The sequence below is a fragment of the Myotis yumanensis genome, unplaced genomic scaffold (assembly GCF_028538775.1).
Source record: "Myotis yumanensis isolate MYYU_CA2020_CCGP unplaced genomic scaffold, mMyoYum1.0.hap1 SCAF_19, whole genome shotgun sequence".
Lineage (NCBI taxonomy): Eukaryota > Metazoa > Chordata > Mammalia > Chiroptera > Vespertilionidae > Myotis > Myotis yumanensis.
Genome location: NW_027223770.1, coordinates 5737532 through 5754990, shown reverse-complemented (window position 1 = coordinate 5754990; position 17459 = coordinate 5737532). Strand labels below are relative to the sequence as shown.

General features: G+C 53.3%; 1 protein-coding gene across 1 annotated transcript in view; it reads right to left on the bottom strand.

The window, feature by feature from the left end:
- Positions 1-2007: 2007 nt before the first annotated feature.
- The window catches only part of VSIG10 (V-set and immunoglobulin domain containing 10), a 34380-nt gene continuing 18928 nt past the window's right edge, over positions 2008-17459 (bottom strand). The window contains exons 5-9 of the mRNA XM_070400252.1: positions 10012-10305; positions 7589-7699; positions 7300-7315; positions 5563-5783; positions 2008-4817 (exon numbers count right to left, since the gene is read on the bottom strand). Coding sequence (XP_070256353.1) covers positions 4762-4817; positions 5563-5783; positions 7300-7315; positions 7589-7699; positions 10012-10305 — 698 coding nt within the window. The 3' untranslated portion in view covers positions 2008-4761. The remainder of the gene's footprint in view (positions 4818-5562; positions 5784-7299; positions 7316-7588; positions 7700-10011; positions 10306-17459) is intronic.

Below are 17459 nucleotides of genomic sequence, written 5' to 3'. Positions count from 1 at the left end.
CCCGGCCGCGGCCCCGGCCCCCGCTCCTCCGGCCCCCGCTCCCGCCCCGGCCCCGCCGAGCCCGCCGCCGCCCGGAGAGCCCATCAGCTGCTTCCCGTCACGTGGCGCCGGGCGGGAGGGCGGGGCCGGGAGGGGGCGGGGCCTGCGGGGGCGGGGCGCGGGCGGGACAAATGGGGGGCTGAGGGGAACGCGGGGGGGTAGAATCAGGCGCCGGGAGAACTGAGGGCAGTGGCGCTGCAGGAGTAGGGGGTCGGGGGGAGCGAGGGAATCGGGGGGCGGGGGGAGCGAGGGAATCGGGGGGCGGGAGTGGGGCTGAGGGAAACGGGAGGAGGCTCAGGTGACCACCAACCGGTGACAATGAGGGGGGAGCGGAACATGGGGGGGTGTGAAGCCGAGGCGGGAAGGGACAGAGTCGAGGGGAGCCGGGTGGGGAGACCGAGCGCGAGGGCTGGGCAATAATGCGGGGGGCGGGGGGTGGGTAAGAAGATCTGGATGAAAAAAGTGGGGTGTGCCGGGGAGCAGGATGAGCGAGGGGACACTGAGGAGAAAACTCGGGGAGCTGGGGCTGGGAAAACCCGGGGAGGGGGGCGAGTAGGAAGGAAACTGATGAGAAAAGGACCCAAGCCACCGGGGACCAGGGATTGGGGAGACCGAAGCACGGCCTGAGGAGAGAAGGGGGGCCGGCGGGGGACCCCGCGGGAGAAGGGGCTGCCCTGAGGCTGGAGAACCGAGGAGCCCGCAGAGGCGGGGGAGCCCAGGGGGAGGGGCGGCCACTGCGGCCGGGGGCGCGGGGGTCGGAGAAGGGGTGAGCCGGGCGGAGGAGGGGTGAGGCGGGCGGAGGAGGGGTGAGGCGGGCGGAGGAGGGGAGAGCCGGGCGGAGGAGGGGTGAGCCGGGCGGAGGAGGGGTGAGCCGGGCGGAGGAGGGGTGAGCCGGGCGGTTTTCTAAATAAAATGGGAACCAGACCAACCGGTGAACTTTCTGCATAACCCGGGACCGTGGGTGGTGAGGCGGGGGGGAGGGGTGGGGTGAGAGCGGGGAAAGGGGTGCGGGCTGGGAGAGGCCAATGGGGAAAAGGAAGGTCTGTGTGATACTTCCAATAAAGATTTAAAATAAATAAATACAATGTCTAAAAAATGGGAACCAGGAAGAGAGCCCCGTGGCGAATGGAGGGACCGAGGTTAACGTGGGTGGTGCGGAGGGGGCCGCTGGCGGGAGAAAAGGGGGCACGGACATGCGGGGGGCAAAGACGGAGAAGCTGCGGGGGCGTGGGGGGACCCCGGGATGCGCCCCGCCCCCCACAAGGGAGAACAGGCAGAGCCCATGGGGCTCAGAAGACGGGCTTGGCGTAGACACTCATCCACGTCCACGGGGAGGCACGGGTGGGAACAGACACCGTGGGAGGCGGCTACGGTAGGAAACTGGGTTGGGTAGGAAGGAAGTGCGTTTGGAACGGGGCAGCTTTGCTCAGGAGCCAGGCAGCTTGCAGTGAAGTAAAGAAAGTGGGGGGGGGGGGGGGGTGACCTAAGAGGAAAGGCCTAGGACAGGGTAAGGGAAAGGAGCTGGGCAACCTCCAATGGGAGGTGGGTGAGCCATTGGGGACTGCAGCCAGCGGAGCCCAGGACAATCTCCAAAGCCATCAACAGCCAGGGGACCAGGGGGCCAGCGGACAGGAAGGCCGCTAGGAATTGTGTGGTCAGAGGTCCCTCGGTTCTGTGCTCTCCACGGGGACGTCCAGCCCTTTAGAAAGCCTACAGTCTGAGCAAAAAGGGGCACATGCAGGGAGGAGAGGATGGAAACACACATTTCTCAGGGAGATTTTAGAAGGTGAGGGTGTCTCGGTAGGTTGAGAGGGTGGGTAGTACCTACAAGCCACGGAAAAGAATAAAATGGCCACAGGACAATATTGTCACCTGCAGTGGGAAAGCTAGTAAAACATTGGGGGCGGTAAACCCATCTCCCCAAATCTTCCAGTTTACTAATCAAGTCTCAATCAAGTACACTAAAGCTTTTATTTAAAAATAACTTTATTCCATAATCTTTAAAAAAAATCCATTATAATCTCAGAATGAATTTCTCCCAACCCACCTCCCCACATCAAATATTAAAATGTAAATAATGCAGATCTGCTTATTTTTCTTTGCAGCAGATCCCGGCCAGCCCCATGGTAAGAAATACCGGTTGGCACTTATTGCATCATCGTAACTGTTACCCAGCAAGGAGGCTTTCCCAGGTGTCAGTGCATGGGCTGTGGAAAATTTCCATCATGTGCTTTCCTGCTGCAGGAATAGGGCCTGTATGTGCTTGTGAGAACTGGAGCTAATATCAAAGCCACAGCATTGCAGGAGCCCGTTCCCCAATGTCCACCAGGTTTTGAGAAAAAGAAGTGTCAGTTGTGATAGCCCTGAAATGTTTATGTTCCTGGTTCTGATAAGATCTGGTGTCTGAGTTTTCAACACGTGCAGATAAGAATGCACGTACAGAGTGATGTGACCACACGCACTCTGCCACACAGAGTCTGTAACCATTGTCAACAGGCTTGCCGATGGGCCACTAGCTTCTAGTGACCTGCTCAACTGGGGATGGGTCATCTTAAAAGAAAAAAAAAAAAGCCCCAATTCTTTAAAAATCCTTAAAACTTGACGATCCCCCAGGACCTGGGTTCTTACTGACCCAGCCATATCAATGTGCACACAGGGCTCAGATAGAAGTGAGCAGTCACCGCTCAGTTAGTCAAGGGTTTCTAGTGTTTGGCACCAAGATCTTGACGCTCCCATTTGCTAGTGGAACAACTCTGCCTCGAAGATTTGCTACCTACCAGGCACGTGTGCAAGAGAAGAGGAACTTGCAGAAACACCTCAATGATCTTGAAAATTACCCCGTGTTCCCAGCTAGGGAATTTTTCCTGCAGTTGCTTTTCTTTTTAGAAAGTATTGTTGCCTCTGCATAGTAGACACTTAGAGTCAGAAATGGGATCCATCGAAGATTCTGAAGAGTCTAGCTCCGTGTTCAGTAACTGCAGAAGCAACCTGTCTGGTATCCTGTTCTGTTAATGACACTGACTTAGACTGGGTAGGGTGGTTACATACACGAGGTACCACCAGCAAAGGACCCAACCCAACTTGACTGCAGAGGTCATGGCTTTTCCTGAGAGGGGCACATGTGCAGCCAGCTCCTGGGCTCCCGTGTTCTGAGCTCGGGACGGGGCTCCCTTCTAGGGATTTGCTTAGTTTAGTCCCTTCAGGAAAATAGACCAACCCCAAGCACACCTGCAGGTAACCGGTGTCTCACTTTACCAGTCCCAGTCCGTTACTGGAGAGGGGAAGTTCTCCTTTAAGCTCTAGGTCTTGCCCATCAGAGCAGAATGTGCAACATTAAAGAATGCAAATTCAAGTCAGATTTTCATACTTAGCACACACCCTTTGCACCTTTATAAGGCCCCTGACATTTAAAAGAGATTTGAGTGAAATCAGGGGATAGGGGGAGGCGGGGGATATCTCTAAACTATACAGGTTCTACTGAAGGCATCAGCAGCTTAAACCCATCATACGATAGTTTCATTAGAAACAGCATCGTTGATCAGTGTATCTTCATAACATCGTTAAAGAGAAGACAGAAACAAGCTCTCCATCCCCGGCCGGATGGGCTGGTCTGCCCAAGGAGTACTTCCCACCAGGTACTCCCTCACAAAGCACTTCTCCTGCCTTCTCACGTCCCAGGAGAAAGGAAGAACGGGAAAGGCCGAAAGCTAACAGTGTCATGTCAGAGGCTCTTGTATAAATACGAAGCTTTGCAAAATGTGAGGTTCTAATGAAAGGCACTTTCTCTTAGGGGCCCTAACTCTTTTGAAAATAATTCTATTTCTGGGGAAGCAAACATCGTCAGGAGAGCTCTGAGAAAGCCCTCGCCAGGAACCACTCCGCAAAGAAGAGTGGCGGGTCCAGGCAGGAGCTCGCAACTTACAGTTATGTTTTCCTTCCACCAGGGAAGGCAAAGGAGAAGAGAACGAACATCTCTTGAGCACCTCTTAGGCACGTTCACATCCCCGAGTCCTCACCATCCCCCTGTCAGACAGGTGTGATTCCACCCATTTTATAGATGAGGACATTGAGGCCCAGGGGAGAGGGAAAGCAACCTGCCCAAGCCCATGAAACAAGTGCCCAGACTCAATCCTGGGTGTTCCCAACTCCAAAAGCCTGGCCCACACTGCCTCCCTCTGACCAGCACCAGTCGCTGACACCTCCTCACCTCTGCCAGTGAGCTGACGCTTACCCGGTTCCTTGGCTCAACTGGGCAGTGACCAAGGAAGTGTCCCTGTGCCCCCTCGCCATGCCCTTGTGTGCTGAGGGAAGCTGGTTACAGACTTCACTGGTGGCAAAGGGGACTGCGGCCAAGGGCCTCCTCCCACTCCTGCTCCCCCCAAATCAGCTTCAGTTGAGCTGGATAAAGCCAGGAGTCACAGCGGAAAGGGCACCTCGGATGCCAAAGGCAGCTTCCCCCACACACACTGCCTGTCCCCAACGCTTTTTAGCATCATTAGGAAAAGTTACAGCAAATCAAACCAGGTTTTTAAAAAAATGGACGGAAAGACTGTGTGTGTGTGTGTGTGTGTGTGTGTGTGTGTGTGTGTGTGCGTGCGCTTGCTGGGAGCCCCATTTAAGCCCTTGGGCAGGGGTGCAAGTCAAGTCAAAGCAAAAGGAAAAGCTCATCTTCCATGAGGCTCCCCCGAGCTTCAGGCAGATAACGCAGGACAGCTCTCTTCTTCACACTGGCCTGTCTTCCTCGGGGACCAGCTCACTCTGCTGCTCACTGCTGTCGTCTGCAGGGAAAAGGAGACCAGGTTCGGGGTGATCTCCACAGAGGTGACCTGCCCCCATCAGCCTTCAATCATCTTGATCTCTGGTCCTTTCCTGTGAGCCTCAAAACCGGATGTCCTGCAGGAGCAGGTGAGGCGGGCTGTGTGTTCCCTTTCCACCTGTCCTTCCCGCTCAACATCCTCTAGACGTGCTGGACATGTCCATCCTTCCTCCCCGTGGCTCACGGACCCCCCTCACCTGGGACGCCCTCTCTCCTTCCAGCTCATTCAAACTGGACTATCCTGAGACTTGCCTCAGAGCCCACTTTTTCCATGAAGCTCCTCCTGACCAAGGAGCCCTCCAAGCTTTCTCCTGAGGTCCTGTCATTGGTAAGCAAGTCGTTCATTGAGCAGTCAACCCAATTCCTCCTTGCGGCAGCGCCCCACTGCTCCCCCAGAGTGTTGGGTAAGTCTTGCCTATTTTCACTGTCCCCACGTTTTAATCTGTTCGCTCTGAACTGGTCGCACAAAGCTCCCTGCCTGCAGAGAGTAGCGGCCTTTCTCTTCTACCCTCCTACAGCGCCAATGCCGTGCCTCTCCCAGAGCAGGCCGCTGGTAGATGTTTATCACTTTAATTGTTGCATTGGTCGTTGATAATGGATTCTCAGGGTCCAGATTAAACGTTAACCGTCTTCTCCAGCCTTCAAAAAACCTAGTAGAGGCTTCCTCCCCACAGCTTAGCAGGAATGCTGCAAAGCAAACAGCTCACCTTGCAGAGGCGGGAGCCCATTGGCCATCCAGTCTATGTTGCCGTTCACCAGGGCGGTCACTCTGTGGATGTGGCTGTGCTTGTGTATTTCTATTGGGAACTCCTCCCTCTCGTTGGCTTCCTCCTCTTCCTCCTCCTCCTCTTCTTCTGCAGCATTGTCTTCCTCCTCCACCTCTTCTTCCTCATCCACCAGAACCATGACGTCACCCATGTCTTGTCCCCTAATTGCCAAAGGGAGAGAGTCAGGAAGACAGCCTGTGTTTTCCAACGTCAGCCCTCACTGAAGAGGAGACACTGGATTCTTTGCACCCCCCTTGGGAACATGGGAAATTCTTCTGGCATTCAACTCGGTTACGTCAGGAGGTGACAGTGTGACTGTACCTCTCCGAGAGATACAGCCACAGATGGGTGCAAATAACCTTATCTTGTTCGGGGCGAGTTTTGTCATTCGTCCCCTGCTCCTGGGCAAGGTGATCTCATTGTCCCAGGCTCCTAACATCTTACTCCCCCCCCCGCCCCCGCCCCCCCCCCCCCCCCCCTCGCCAAGCACACACTGAAAAGCTCCATTCCTTTCCTACAATGCTCTCATTTCTGCTGCACTGAGTGTCTCCTCCTCATTGTTTAGGGCCCAGGCAAAGTCCTCCCCTTCCCCCTGAAGTCCGGTCCTGAACTTCCATTGCATCTGGAGTCCGTGCCCAGCCGTGGAGCGTGTGATCGCTCTTGGTTTATTGCTGGTTTTGCCTCCCCAGTCAGACTGGACATTTCTTTAGGAAAGAAGAGCACGTGCCACAGGCCAGGGACGGTCCTAGGAGCGTCACACCCTCATTTAATCCTCGCCGTCTCCCTCCGGGACACGGAGGCCACAGCGGCTCAGAGAAGGTCAGGGGGTTTCCCTGAGCACCGGGCTTGGGAAGGCAGAGTTGCGATTTGAACCTAGGTCAGCTGATTCCAAAGCCTTTCCCACTGCCTCACTGCTCCCGCCTGTGAGAAAGAAGCCTGGGAAATGACAGACTCACCGGGAGAAGGGTCCCCAAACACAGGCAGCAAAGGTAACATTGTCCCCACGAATAAAAAGGGTCCCAAGGCAATAATATCCCCTCACTGTGAATGGTGGTCTGAGAGCAATAACCTCCATGGTTATTAATGGGTGAAGAGAAACGAAGAATCCTTTGCTCCCGCCCAAAACCTCCTCGGGGAACAAAGTGCACACGGTCTACTTAGTAGCTTTGTCCCTCCTGAGGTGCCCTCTTGGGAGGGGCCCCAAGGTGCGCTCAGACTAGCAGCTGGAGGACTGTGGCTTATTCATCCTTTTAGAAAACTAGGTGAGATAAATGCATGAATAACTGGGCTCGACAGGAACACACTGTCTTTATGCCTCAACAACAGCCCAGCAACGTGCCTGCCCCACCCCGAGGTCTAGCGTTGTAAAAGGAACACAGACTTTGGAACAGTCAGACCCAGGTCTGAGCGCGAGCACTGCCGTTTACTTCCGGGATGAGGTGGCAGAAACTCCTCCTCGGACCCTCTGCCTCCCTGTCTGGAAAGTGGAGGTGCCGCCTGCGCCCGAAGGGTGTATGGAAGAGTTTATGAATAATGCCCAGGGGAGCCCCCAGCCAGTGCTGGCCATGGGCGGTCCTCGATGGGAGTAGCTATTCGTGGTCTTAGGAAAGGAAACAGGACAGCGGTGAAGGCAGATCATGGAAACAGGTGTCTGACATGGGTCTAGGGAGCACTCACCTGATAGTGTTTCCTACTAAAGGGAGAAAGGAGAAACAATTAATATCAAATAACAGCTGCTTCAGCCTCCCAAACGTTTTTAATCAATCAAATATCTACAAAAGGAACACCGGCCCAGCGGGGGAAGTGACAGGGTGTTCTGGAATGGTGCTGATTGAACATCTGGGCCCAATGCAGAAGCCTATGGGGTGGGACTTCCGGTGGGAGCCCGAAAGGGGCCTCCGTCCTCCCCAGCCACACCCTTGCAAAAAGCCCGAAAGAGAAGCAACAGGACCCGAGAAGTGCTTACATTTCCAGCAGAACACAGGGCTGTAATACAGCATGAGCCCCGAGATGATGGCCAGTCCCAGCAGGAGGAGGCTCACGATGGTTCCCACAATTCCCACGATGTTTAAAGGTTCTGCGAAGACAAATCACACTGTTGACTCTTCCCCCGGCACGCCTGCAGCCAGCACGGGCATGCTCCCCTCCTCTGTCTGGCCCTAGTCTTATCTTGGTTCCATGGTGTTGGGCAAGGCATAAGACCTTCTGTAAAGCAGGATCAATATCGTATCTCCCTCCCTCAGACCGTGTGGGAACCAAGTGAAGCATGTGATATACAGGAATGTTGGCAAGTTAACATCTCTGTGTGTCTACCACACATCAAGACTGTCTAGAAGGCCACAGTCATTAAGAGTGCGAGTTACTGGTGCCACAATAAACAGTGATCAGTGGAACAGAATAGAGAATCCAATAACAGGCCCACACATAAAAGGAAACTTCACAGGCCCATGCATAAAAGGAAAGCTGATATATGATAGATTGGTGAGTAAAAAGAGGAACTATTTGAGAAATGGGTGCTGGAATAAATTAGGGGTTAGGGGTAGAAAAACTTGATCCTGACCTCACACCCATTCACAAAAATCAACCCTGGATGGATTAAAGATTTAATTGTGGAAGGCAAAACATTAAAACATGTACTATCATTGTGATTGTTGGACAGTTAAGGATTTTTAAGATAGAAATTGTTAATGATATAAAAATAAGTTCATATAATCATCTACATTAAAGTAAGAATGTTTGCTAATCAGAGGATGCCATAAAGAAAGTGAGAAAGACCAACAAGGAACTGAAAGAAGATACCGCTAACAAAAAACTAACAAGGAACTAGCATGCAGAATTTCTAAAGAATGCCTACATATCTATAAGGCAGGGTGAGATATAGCAAAAGATACAAATATGTATGAATTTCACAGAAGAAATATAAGCAGCAAATACATGAAATAATGCTTGACCTTCTGGGTAATCAGAGAAATTCGAATTAGAACCACAGTGAGGTTCCATGTTACACCTACCTGATGGGCAAAAATCATAAAGGCGCCCTGGTGAAAATGTGGAACAATGATGCTCATAAAATACTGTTACAAATGGAAACTGATAGAATCACTTTGAAAGATACTTTGGTTACCCCCAAAAGATAAAAATGCACATAAGCCCTGGCCGGTTTGGCTCAGTGGATAGAGCGTCAGCCTGTGGACTGAAGAGTCCCAGGTTCGATTCTGGTCAAGGGCATGTACCTTGGTTGCGGGCACATCCCCAGTGGGGGGTGTGCGGGAGGCAGCTGATTGATGTTTCTCTCTCATTGATGTTTCTAACTCTCTATCCCTCTCCCTTCTTCTCTGTAAAAAAAAATCAATAAAATATATTTTTTTAAAAATGCACATAACCTGTTACCCTTCATTTCTACTCCTGATACATCTCCTAGAGAAATATTTGCCAGGGGGACCCAGTGTATATGTACACACAGGAGTTGGGTAAAACATTTTCATAGCAACACTGTTTGTTCATCAAAACAAAACAAAACAAAAAAATCACAAACAACACAAATGTCCATCAACAGGAAAATCAGTAACGTAGTTGTGTAATAACGACACAATGGAAAGTTATACAGTGATGAAGAGACACACTGGCGTAAATAAATCCAAGTGAAAAAAAGAAGTCACAAAAGACTATATTTGTATGGCAACCAGCATTTCTTAAAACTCAAAACCCAAAACAAACAGCAGTATTGTTTAGAAGTGTGTGCATACATAACAACATTTTTTCTTAAATAAGACATGGAATTCAGGAGAGTGGTTACTTTTTTTTAGAAGGCCAGGATCAGACTAAAACAGGGCCTACAGGTGTGGTTGCAAGATGAAATACAGGGTACCCAGTTAAATCTGGATTTCGATAAACAAATAATGCGTTAGAACAAGTATGCCTCGTGCAACATTTGGGACATACTTACACCACTTAAAATTATTCTTTGTTTCTCTGAAATGCAAATTCAAGTGTGTATCCCATCTTATTAGTTTTAATGTTGTTTTCTAAATCTGGCACAATGCCTACCAATAACTGCAGCAGTGTTGAACCAGTTTCTTGGGTGGGATGGTGTTTATTTTGCTATTATGCTTCACAACTTACATTGTATTTTTTATTTTTATATATTTCATATGTATATTTCAGATACAGATGGATAATCTTTAGTATATAACAGATACTAAGCACTCTTATCACTATGCAAATAGAGATTTAGGATTGGACACTCACTTTACCCATCCATCTTGTCAAGCCGCAAGCAAGCAGATCTGCCTTCTCCCAGACGGCAGGACCCACCCGCAGGGACGCACCACGCTGCACCACGCTGAAGCTCTCAAACTTCCGCATTTGGCGCCTCTCCCGCTCACTCACCTTTCACGCTCAGCCAGATGGCCACTTCCCTCACCCCCACAGGGTTCTCAGCCCGGCAGACGTAGTAGCCCTCATCCAGGTCCTGGGAGCAGTTGTGGATGGTCAGGGTGGAGCTCTGGCCTTTCTGGGTGATGAGATAGTGGCTGCTGGGCTGGATGGCCACCTCGGGCTGGGTGAGGTTCCTCAGCCACAGGATCTTGGCAGAGGGGTAGGCTCCAGACACCAGGCAGGTGAAGGTCACATTGCCCCCGACAAAGCAAGTCTTCATGGGCTCCGAGAGAAGGGAGGGGACCCCTGGTGATCAGAAGAAGATAAAGACAAATGCTTAGGAAGATTCAAGCAGCCCTAGCCAGTTTGGCTCAGTGGATAGAGTGTTGGCCTGCGAACTGAAGGGTCCCAGGTTTGATTCCAGTCAAGGATATATGCCCAGGCTGTGGGCTCAATCCCCAGTAGGGGTTGTGTAGGAGGGAGCCAATCAATGATTCTCTCTCTCTCATCTTTGATGTATCTATCTATCTATCTCTTCCTCTCTGAAATCAATTAAAAAAAAATTTTTTTTTAAAAAGAAGATTAAAGTGGTGGTCTGAGATTTTCAAGAATATTATCTCCTTCCTAATGAAGCAACTTCAGGAATTTCTGTACCACACCTGGTTTTATCTATATATGTAAAAGACTAAGTGACCGACCGTCCAACCTGCCGGTACATATGATGTGCACTGGCAATCTACACTAATAAAAGAGAAACATGCAAATTGGTGTCACTCCGCTACCCTCCCCATGGGCTAATCAGGGCGATATGCAAATTAACTGCCAGCCAAGATGGCGGCCAGCAGCCAGGCAGCTTGAAGCTAACAAGAGGCTTGCTTGCTTCAGTGACTGAGGACTCCAACGTTCCCCGCCTGCCGCTGCCGGCCTCTGAGCTTGCAGTTTGAAACATTGTTACAAATATAGAAGCTAAACAAAACCCCAGAGGGGAGAACCAAGATGGCGGCGTAGGGAGCGGACCTGTGTGTGCTGCTCTCTCACAGCATCATTGAAACTATCAACTATGAAGTAAACAACCGCCACTCAGAACCATGGGGAAGTTGGCCCGGTGGGAGATCTACAACTGGAAGAAAAGAAAGAAGCGCAGTGAGACTGAGTGGGAGCTACGGAGGCACCAAAACCAGAGGTACGCAGTCACATGCCACGCGGGCTGCAAATGGATTCTCGGTTTTTTACGAACCCTCGAATCCTCTGGGCTTGCTCGGGGCGGGTCTCTGAGGCCCCAGATCCCACAGGGAGAGGCGGCCACGGCCTTGCAGTGGTGGGAGAGCGAGGGAAGCTCTGACACGCGGCTGCTCGCCGGCACTGAGGGACAAGAAGTCCTGGTGTCCCGGGGAGGCGAGGGGCGCGGAGACGCCGCCATCGCTATTTCCTCCACGCTGGTGACTCCCTGTGACCCCACCCTACCCTCAGGGCTGTGCCAGAGGCACAAGAGGGAATGACTGTGCTTTTACAAACTCTCAAATCCACTAAGCTGGTTCGGGCGGGTCTCTGAGGCCCCAGGCCCCAAGGCGAGAGACGGCACGGCCTTCCAGCGGTCAGAAAGCGAGGGAGGCTCTGGCGCTCGGCTGCTCGCCGGCACTGGGGGACGCAAAGTCCTGGTGTCCTGGATAGGCAAGGGGCCGCTGAGTCTCCGCCCCGGCGACTCCCTGTGACCCCGCCCTACGCAATTTACATTCCCATCTGGGCTGTGCCAGACTCACAAGTAGAAACTCCTTTGCTTCTGCAAACTTTCAAATCCACTGAGCTGGTTCAGGCGGGATCATGAGGCACCAGACCCTACGGGGAGAGGCAGCACGGCCTTGCAGCCATCAGAAAGCGAGGGAGACTCTGTTGCACAGCTGCTCGCCGGCACTGGGGGACACAAAGCCCTGGCAGAGATTCAAGGGGCCGCGGAGACTCAGCCAGTGAGTGCTATTTGCTCCGCCATGGCGACTCCCTGAGACTCAGCCCTAATCAATTTACATCCCCATCCAAGCTGTGCCAGGTGCACAAAAAGACCCACCTGCGCTTTTGCAGCCTATCCCAACAAATTACAGACTTCAACTGCTCGCAGCCATGGGAGACACACTCAAGAAGCAGACCCAGGAGAACCAGGATGGCGGCATAAGGAAGAGACCTGTGCGTGCTACCTCACACAACAACATCGAAACTACCAAATATCAAACACCTATCATACAGAACCATGGGAAAGTTGGCCCAGTGGAAGCTCTACAACTGGAAGGAGAGAAAGAACATTGAGACTGAGTAGGATGTGACATCAAGTACAAAGCCCAACCCAACAAACTGCAGATTTCAACTCCTCGCAAAGAAAGAAGCGCATTGAGACTGAGTAGGATGTGCAGAGGCACCAAGTACAGAGCCCATCCCAGCAGGCTGCAGATTTCAGCTCCTTGCATCTGGGAGGGATGCAATCGGGGGGCAGAGTCGGGTCCGGGGCCGGCCAGGGCTGGGCCTGACTGGGCCGGCACTGTGGAACTGCTGTACCAGCAAGAGCACAAACATGCCCACTGGTCCCAGTCTCTTGTGGGGCGCTGGGGGACAGCAGACAGGCAGTCTGTGCACTTGGTGGAGGGCAGGAGTGCTGGATGTTCAACCACCAGGAACGCCTGGAGATTCTGTCTGGTGGGGAGCCGCCGGCAGGGGACAGAGGGACAAACTTCCTGTTTCCCCGGTAAGGCTGGGATGGCCCCGGTGAGGTCGGGATGGGCCCGGTCAGGTCGAAACAGCCCCGGTGTGGTAGGGACAACCCGGTCAGGTTGAAACGGCCCCGGTGTGGTAGGGACGACCCCAATGAGGTCGAAACGGCCCCCGTGAGGTAGGGACGACCCCGGTGAGGTTGAAACAGCCCCCGTGAGGTAGGGACGACCCCGGTCAGGTCGAAACGGCCCCGGTGTGGTAGGGACGACCCCGGTGAGGTTGAAACAGCCCCCGTGAGGTAGGGACGACCCCGGTCAGGTCGAAACGGCCCCGGTGTGGTAGGGACGACCCCGGTGAGGTTGAAACGGCCCCCGTGAGGTAGGGACGACCCCGGTCAGGTCGAAACGGCCCCGGTGTGGTAGGGACAACCCCGGTGAGGTTGAAACAGCCCCCGTAAGGTAGGGACGACCCTGGTCAGGTCGAAACGGCCCCGGTGTGGTAGGGACGACCCCGGTCAGGTTGAAACGGCCCCGGTGTGGTAGGGACAACCCCGGTCAGGTTGAAACAGCCCCGGTGTGGTAGGGACGACCCCGGTGAGGTTGAAACAGCCCCCGTGAGGTAGGGACGACCCCAGTCAGGTCGAAACGGCCCCGGTGTGGTAGGGACGACCCCGGTCAGGTTGAAACGGCCCCGGTGTGGTAGGGACAACCCCGGTGAGGTTGAAACGGCCCCCGTGAGGTAGGGACGACCCCGGTGAGGTTGAAACGGCCCCCGTGAGGTAGGGACGACCCCGGTCAGGTCGAAACGGCCCCCGTGAGGTAGGGACGACGCCGGTGAGGTTGAAACGGCCCCCGTGAGGTAGGGACGGCCCCGGTGAGGTTGAAACGGCCCTGGTGAGGCTCAGACGGCCCTGGTGAGGTTGAGACTACTCCAGTGAGGTTGGGACAAATAAAGGGGACCAGTATGGACTGATGAACAGGGGTAGATACAGAAGCAGAGCAACATTGAACAGAATGTTAAACTACAGTGGGAAGCCTGGGGAGGGTTGGGGGGGGGGGGATTAAGAGACCAACTGAAGGACTTATATGCATGCATATAAGATTAACCAATGGACACAAGACACGGGGCGGGGGGGGGGGGGGGGGGGCGGGGGGCAGGGGCCGGGGGAATGTCAAGGGGGGGAAAAAAGGAGACATATGTAATACTCTTTGTAATACTTTAAGAAATAAAAATTATTAAAATATTAAAAAAAAAATAAAAATAAACAAAACCCCAGAAACCTGCTTTCAGCCGCCGGGATCTCAGAGCTGGAGTTGAAACAGTGTTTCAATTATAGAACCCAAACAAACCAGATACCTGCTTTCAGCAGCCAAGGCCTAAGAGTTGGAGCCAAGCCTCAGAGCTAAAGCTAACCCAGAATAAAAAATAAAAAAATTAAAAAAAGGACAGGTTGGGAGCTTCAGTCACCCGCCAGCCTGAAAACGGCCCTCAGCCCCTCACCCAGACTGACCAGGCACCCCAGTGAGGACTCCCACCCTGAAGGGGGTGTGACCAGCTGCAAACAGCCATCATCCCCTCATCCAGGCTGGCCAGGCACCCCAGTGGGGACCCCCACCCTGATCCAGGACACCCTACAGGGCAAACCAGCCGGCCCCCACCCGTGCACCAGGCCTCTATCCTATATAGTAAAAGGGTAATATGCCTCCCAGCACCGGGATCACCGTGACAGGGGGCAGCGCCCAAACCACCTGATAGCCCTGCGGCTCTGTGTGTGACAGGGGGCGGGGCCACAACCTCCCTATCCTCTCTGCTCTGTTCGTGACAGGGGAAGGCGCCCCAACCCCCTCATCAGCCCTGCTCTGTGCCTGATAGGGGGGAGCTCCCCAACCCCCTGATCGCCCTGCGGCTTTGTGTGTGACAGGGTGCGGCACCCCAACCCGCCCCCCCCCCCCCCCGCCACGGGCCATGCTCTGTGTGTGACGGGGTAGAGCCATAACCTCCCCATCGGCCCTGCCCTGAGTGTGACAGGGTGCAGCGCCCCAACCCCCTGATCGGCCCTGCTCTGTGGGTGATAGAGGGTGGCGCCCCAACCCCCTGATCCGCCCTGCTCTGTGTGTGACAGGGGGCAGTGCCCCAACACCCCTATCGGCCCTACTCTGTGAGTGACCGGGGGGAGCTCCTCAACCCCCTGATCGGCCCTGCTCTGTGCATGACAGGGGGGGCTCCCCAACCCCCTGATCGGCCCTGCTCTGTGCATGACAGGGGGGAGCTCCCCAACCCCCTGATTGACCCTGCTCTGTGTGTGACAGGGTACGAAGTCCCAACCCCCCTGATGGGCCCTGCTCTGTGAGTGACAGGGGGCAGCGCCCCAACCCCCTGATTGGCCCTGCTCTGTGCGTGACAGGGGGTGGCGCCGCAACCTCCCCATGGACCCTGCCTTGGTGTGACAGGGGGCGGTGCCCTCAACCCCCCAATCGGCCCTACCCTGAGCGTGACTGAGGGTGGCATCGCAACCTCCTGATCCAGCCCTGCTCTGTGCATGACAGGGGGCGGCGCCCCAACTCCCCAATCGGCCTTGCTCTGAGCCCGACCAGGGGCTGCACCTAGGGATTGGGCCTGCCCTCTGCCACCCGGGAGCAGGCCTAAGCCAGCAGGTCGTTATCTCCCGAGGGGTCCCAGACTGCGAGAGGGCACAGGCCGGGCTGAGGGACCTCCCCCTCCCCCCGGAGTGCACAAATTTTTGTGCACCAGGCCTCTAGTCTATAATAATAAAAGCATAATATGCTAATTAGACCGGACAGCCAAAAGACCTTCCGGACGTCCTTCCAGACAACCTTCTGGATGAAGCCGGGGCTGTGAGGGCTGAGCCCCTTGCATGAATTTTGTGCGTTGGGCCTCTAGTTTAAAAATAAACATTGACTCTTGCATGTGTGATACATATAAAGCTCCCATCGAATTTCTTAATAGTATTACTCCTTCGGGAATGCCGTGTCATGAATTAAAATTGAAAGTGGGTCCAATCATTATGCTACTGAGAAATCTTAATAGTAAATGGGGTCTTTGTAATGGTACTAGATTCATTATCAAAAGATTGCAACCTAACATAATCGAAGCTGAAGTATTAGCAGGATCTGAGGAAGGAGAGGTTATTCTGATTCCAAGAATTGATTTGTCCCCGTCTGACACTGGCCTCCCATTTAAATTAATTCAAAGACAGTTTCCCGTGATGCCGGCATTTGCGATGACTATTAAAAAATCACAAGGACAAACTCTAGACAGAGCAGAAATATTCCCACCTGAACCCATTTTCGGACATGGCCAGTTATATGTTGCTTTCTCTCGAGTTCAAAGAGCATGTGACATTACAGTAAATACTTCATCACAAGGGAAATTAGTCAAGCACTCTGAAAATGTTTTTACTCTCAATGTGGTATACAGGGAGATATTAGAATAAGTTTAATCAATTTACCAGTCATTGTTTTTATCAATGTTGTTTTTATATCATGTTTTTGTTGTTTTTCTATCATGTCTTTGTTGTTGTTATATCATGTTATTGTTTCTTAATCAATTTATATATTATTTTCATATACATTTTACTAATTTTCTTTCATCTCTGACACTTCTATTATAGAGAAAGGACAAATAGCGATACTAAAATATTCTAATTAATTTCCTTTCAATGTGCACGAATCCATGCACAGGGCCACTAGTCTACACTAATAAAAGAGAAACATGGTAATTAGCGTACAACCGCTACCCTTCCCATTGGCTAATCAGCATATCCTTATGCAAGTTAACTGTCAGCCAAGATGGCGGCCGACAGCCCTGCACTGAAGCGAACAGGGAGGCTTGCTTGCTCCAGTGATGGAGGACTCCAACGTCCCCCGCCTCACTTGCCGGCCTCTCAGGGGCAACTCTAAGCAACTATGTTGCAAATATAGAAGCTAAACAAAACCCCAGAAACCTGCGTTAGTCAGCCAGGCTTCAGCCAGCCGGACCGCAACATTGTATCAAATACAGAAGGTAAAGGCCAGAGCCGAGGCCTCAGAGCTAAAGCTGGCCCAGAATTAAAAAAAAAAGAAAAAAAGGAGCGGTTGGGAGCTTCAGTCAACCCACCAGCCTGAAAACAGCCCTCAGCCCCTCAGCCAGACTGGCCAGGCACCCCAGTGGGGACCCCCACCCTGATCCAGGACAGACTTCAGGGCAAACCAGCCGGCCCCCACCAGTGCACCAGGCCTCTGTTCTATATAGTAAAAGGGTAATATGCCTCCCAGCACCGGGATCAGCGGAGCAGCGAGGCCTCCCGGCACCGGGATCAGTGTGACAGGGGGCAGCATCCAAACCCCCTGATCGCCCTTCGGCTCTGTGTGTGACAGGGGGCGGGGCCACAACCTCCCTATACGCCCTGCTCTGTTCGTGACAGGGGAAGGCACCCCAACCCCCTGATCAGCCCTGCTCTGTGCCTGATAGCGGGGAGCTCCCCAATCCCCTGATCGTCCTGTGGCTCTGTGTGTGACAGGGTGTGGCGCCCCAACCCCCCCCACCCCCCCACGGGCCCTGCTCTGTGTGTGACAGGGTAGAGCCATAACCTCTCCATAGGCCCTGCCCTGAGTGTGACAGTGGCGGCGCCCAACCCCCTGATCGGCCCTGCTCTGTGGGTGATAGAGGGTGGTGCCCCAACACCCCTCCACGGGCCTGGCTCTGTGTGTAATGGGGTAGAGCCATAACCTCCCCATTGGCCCTGCCCTGAGTGTGACAAGGTG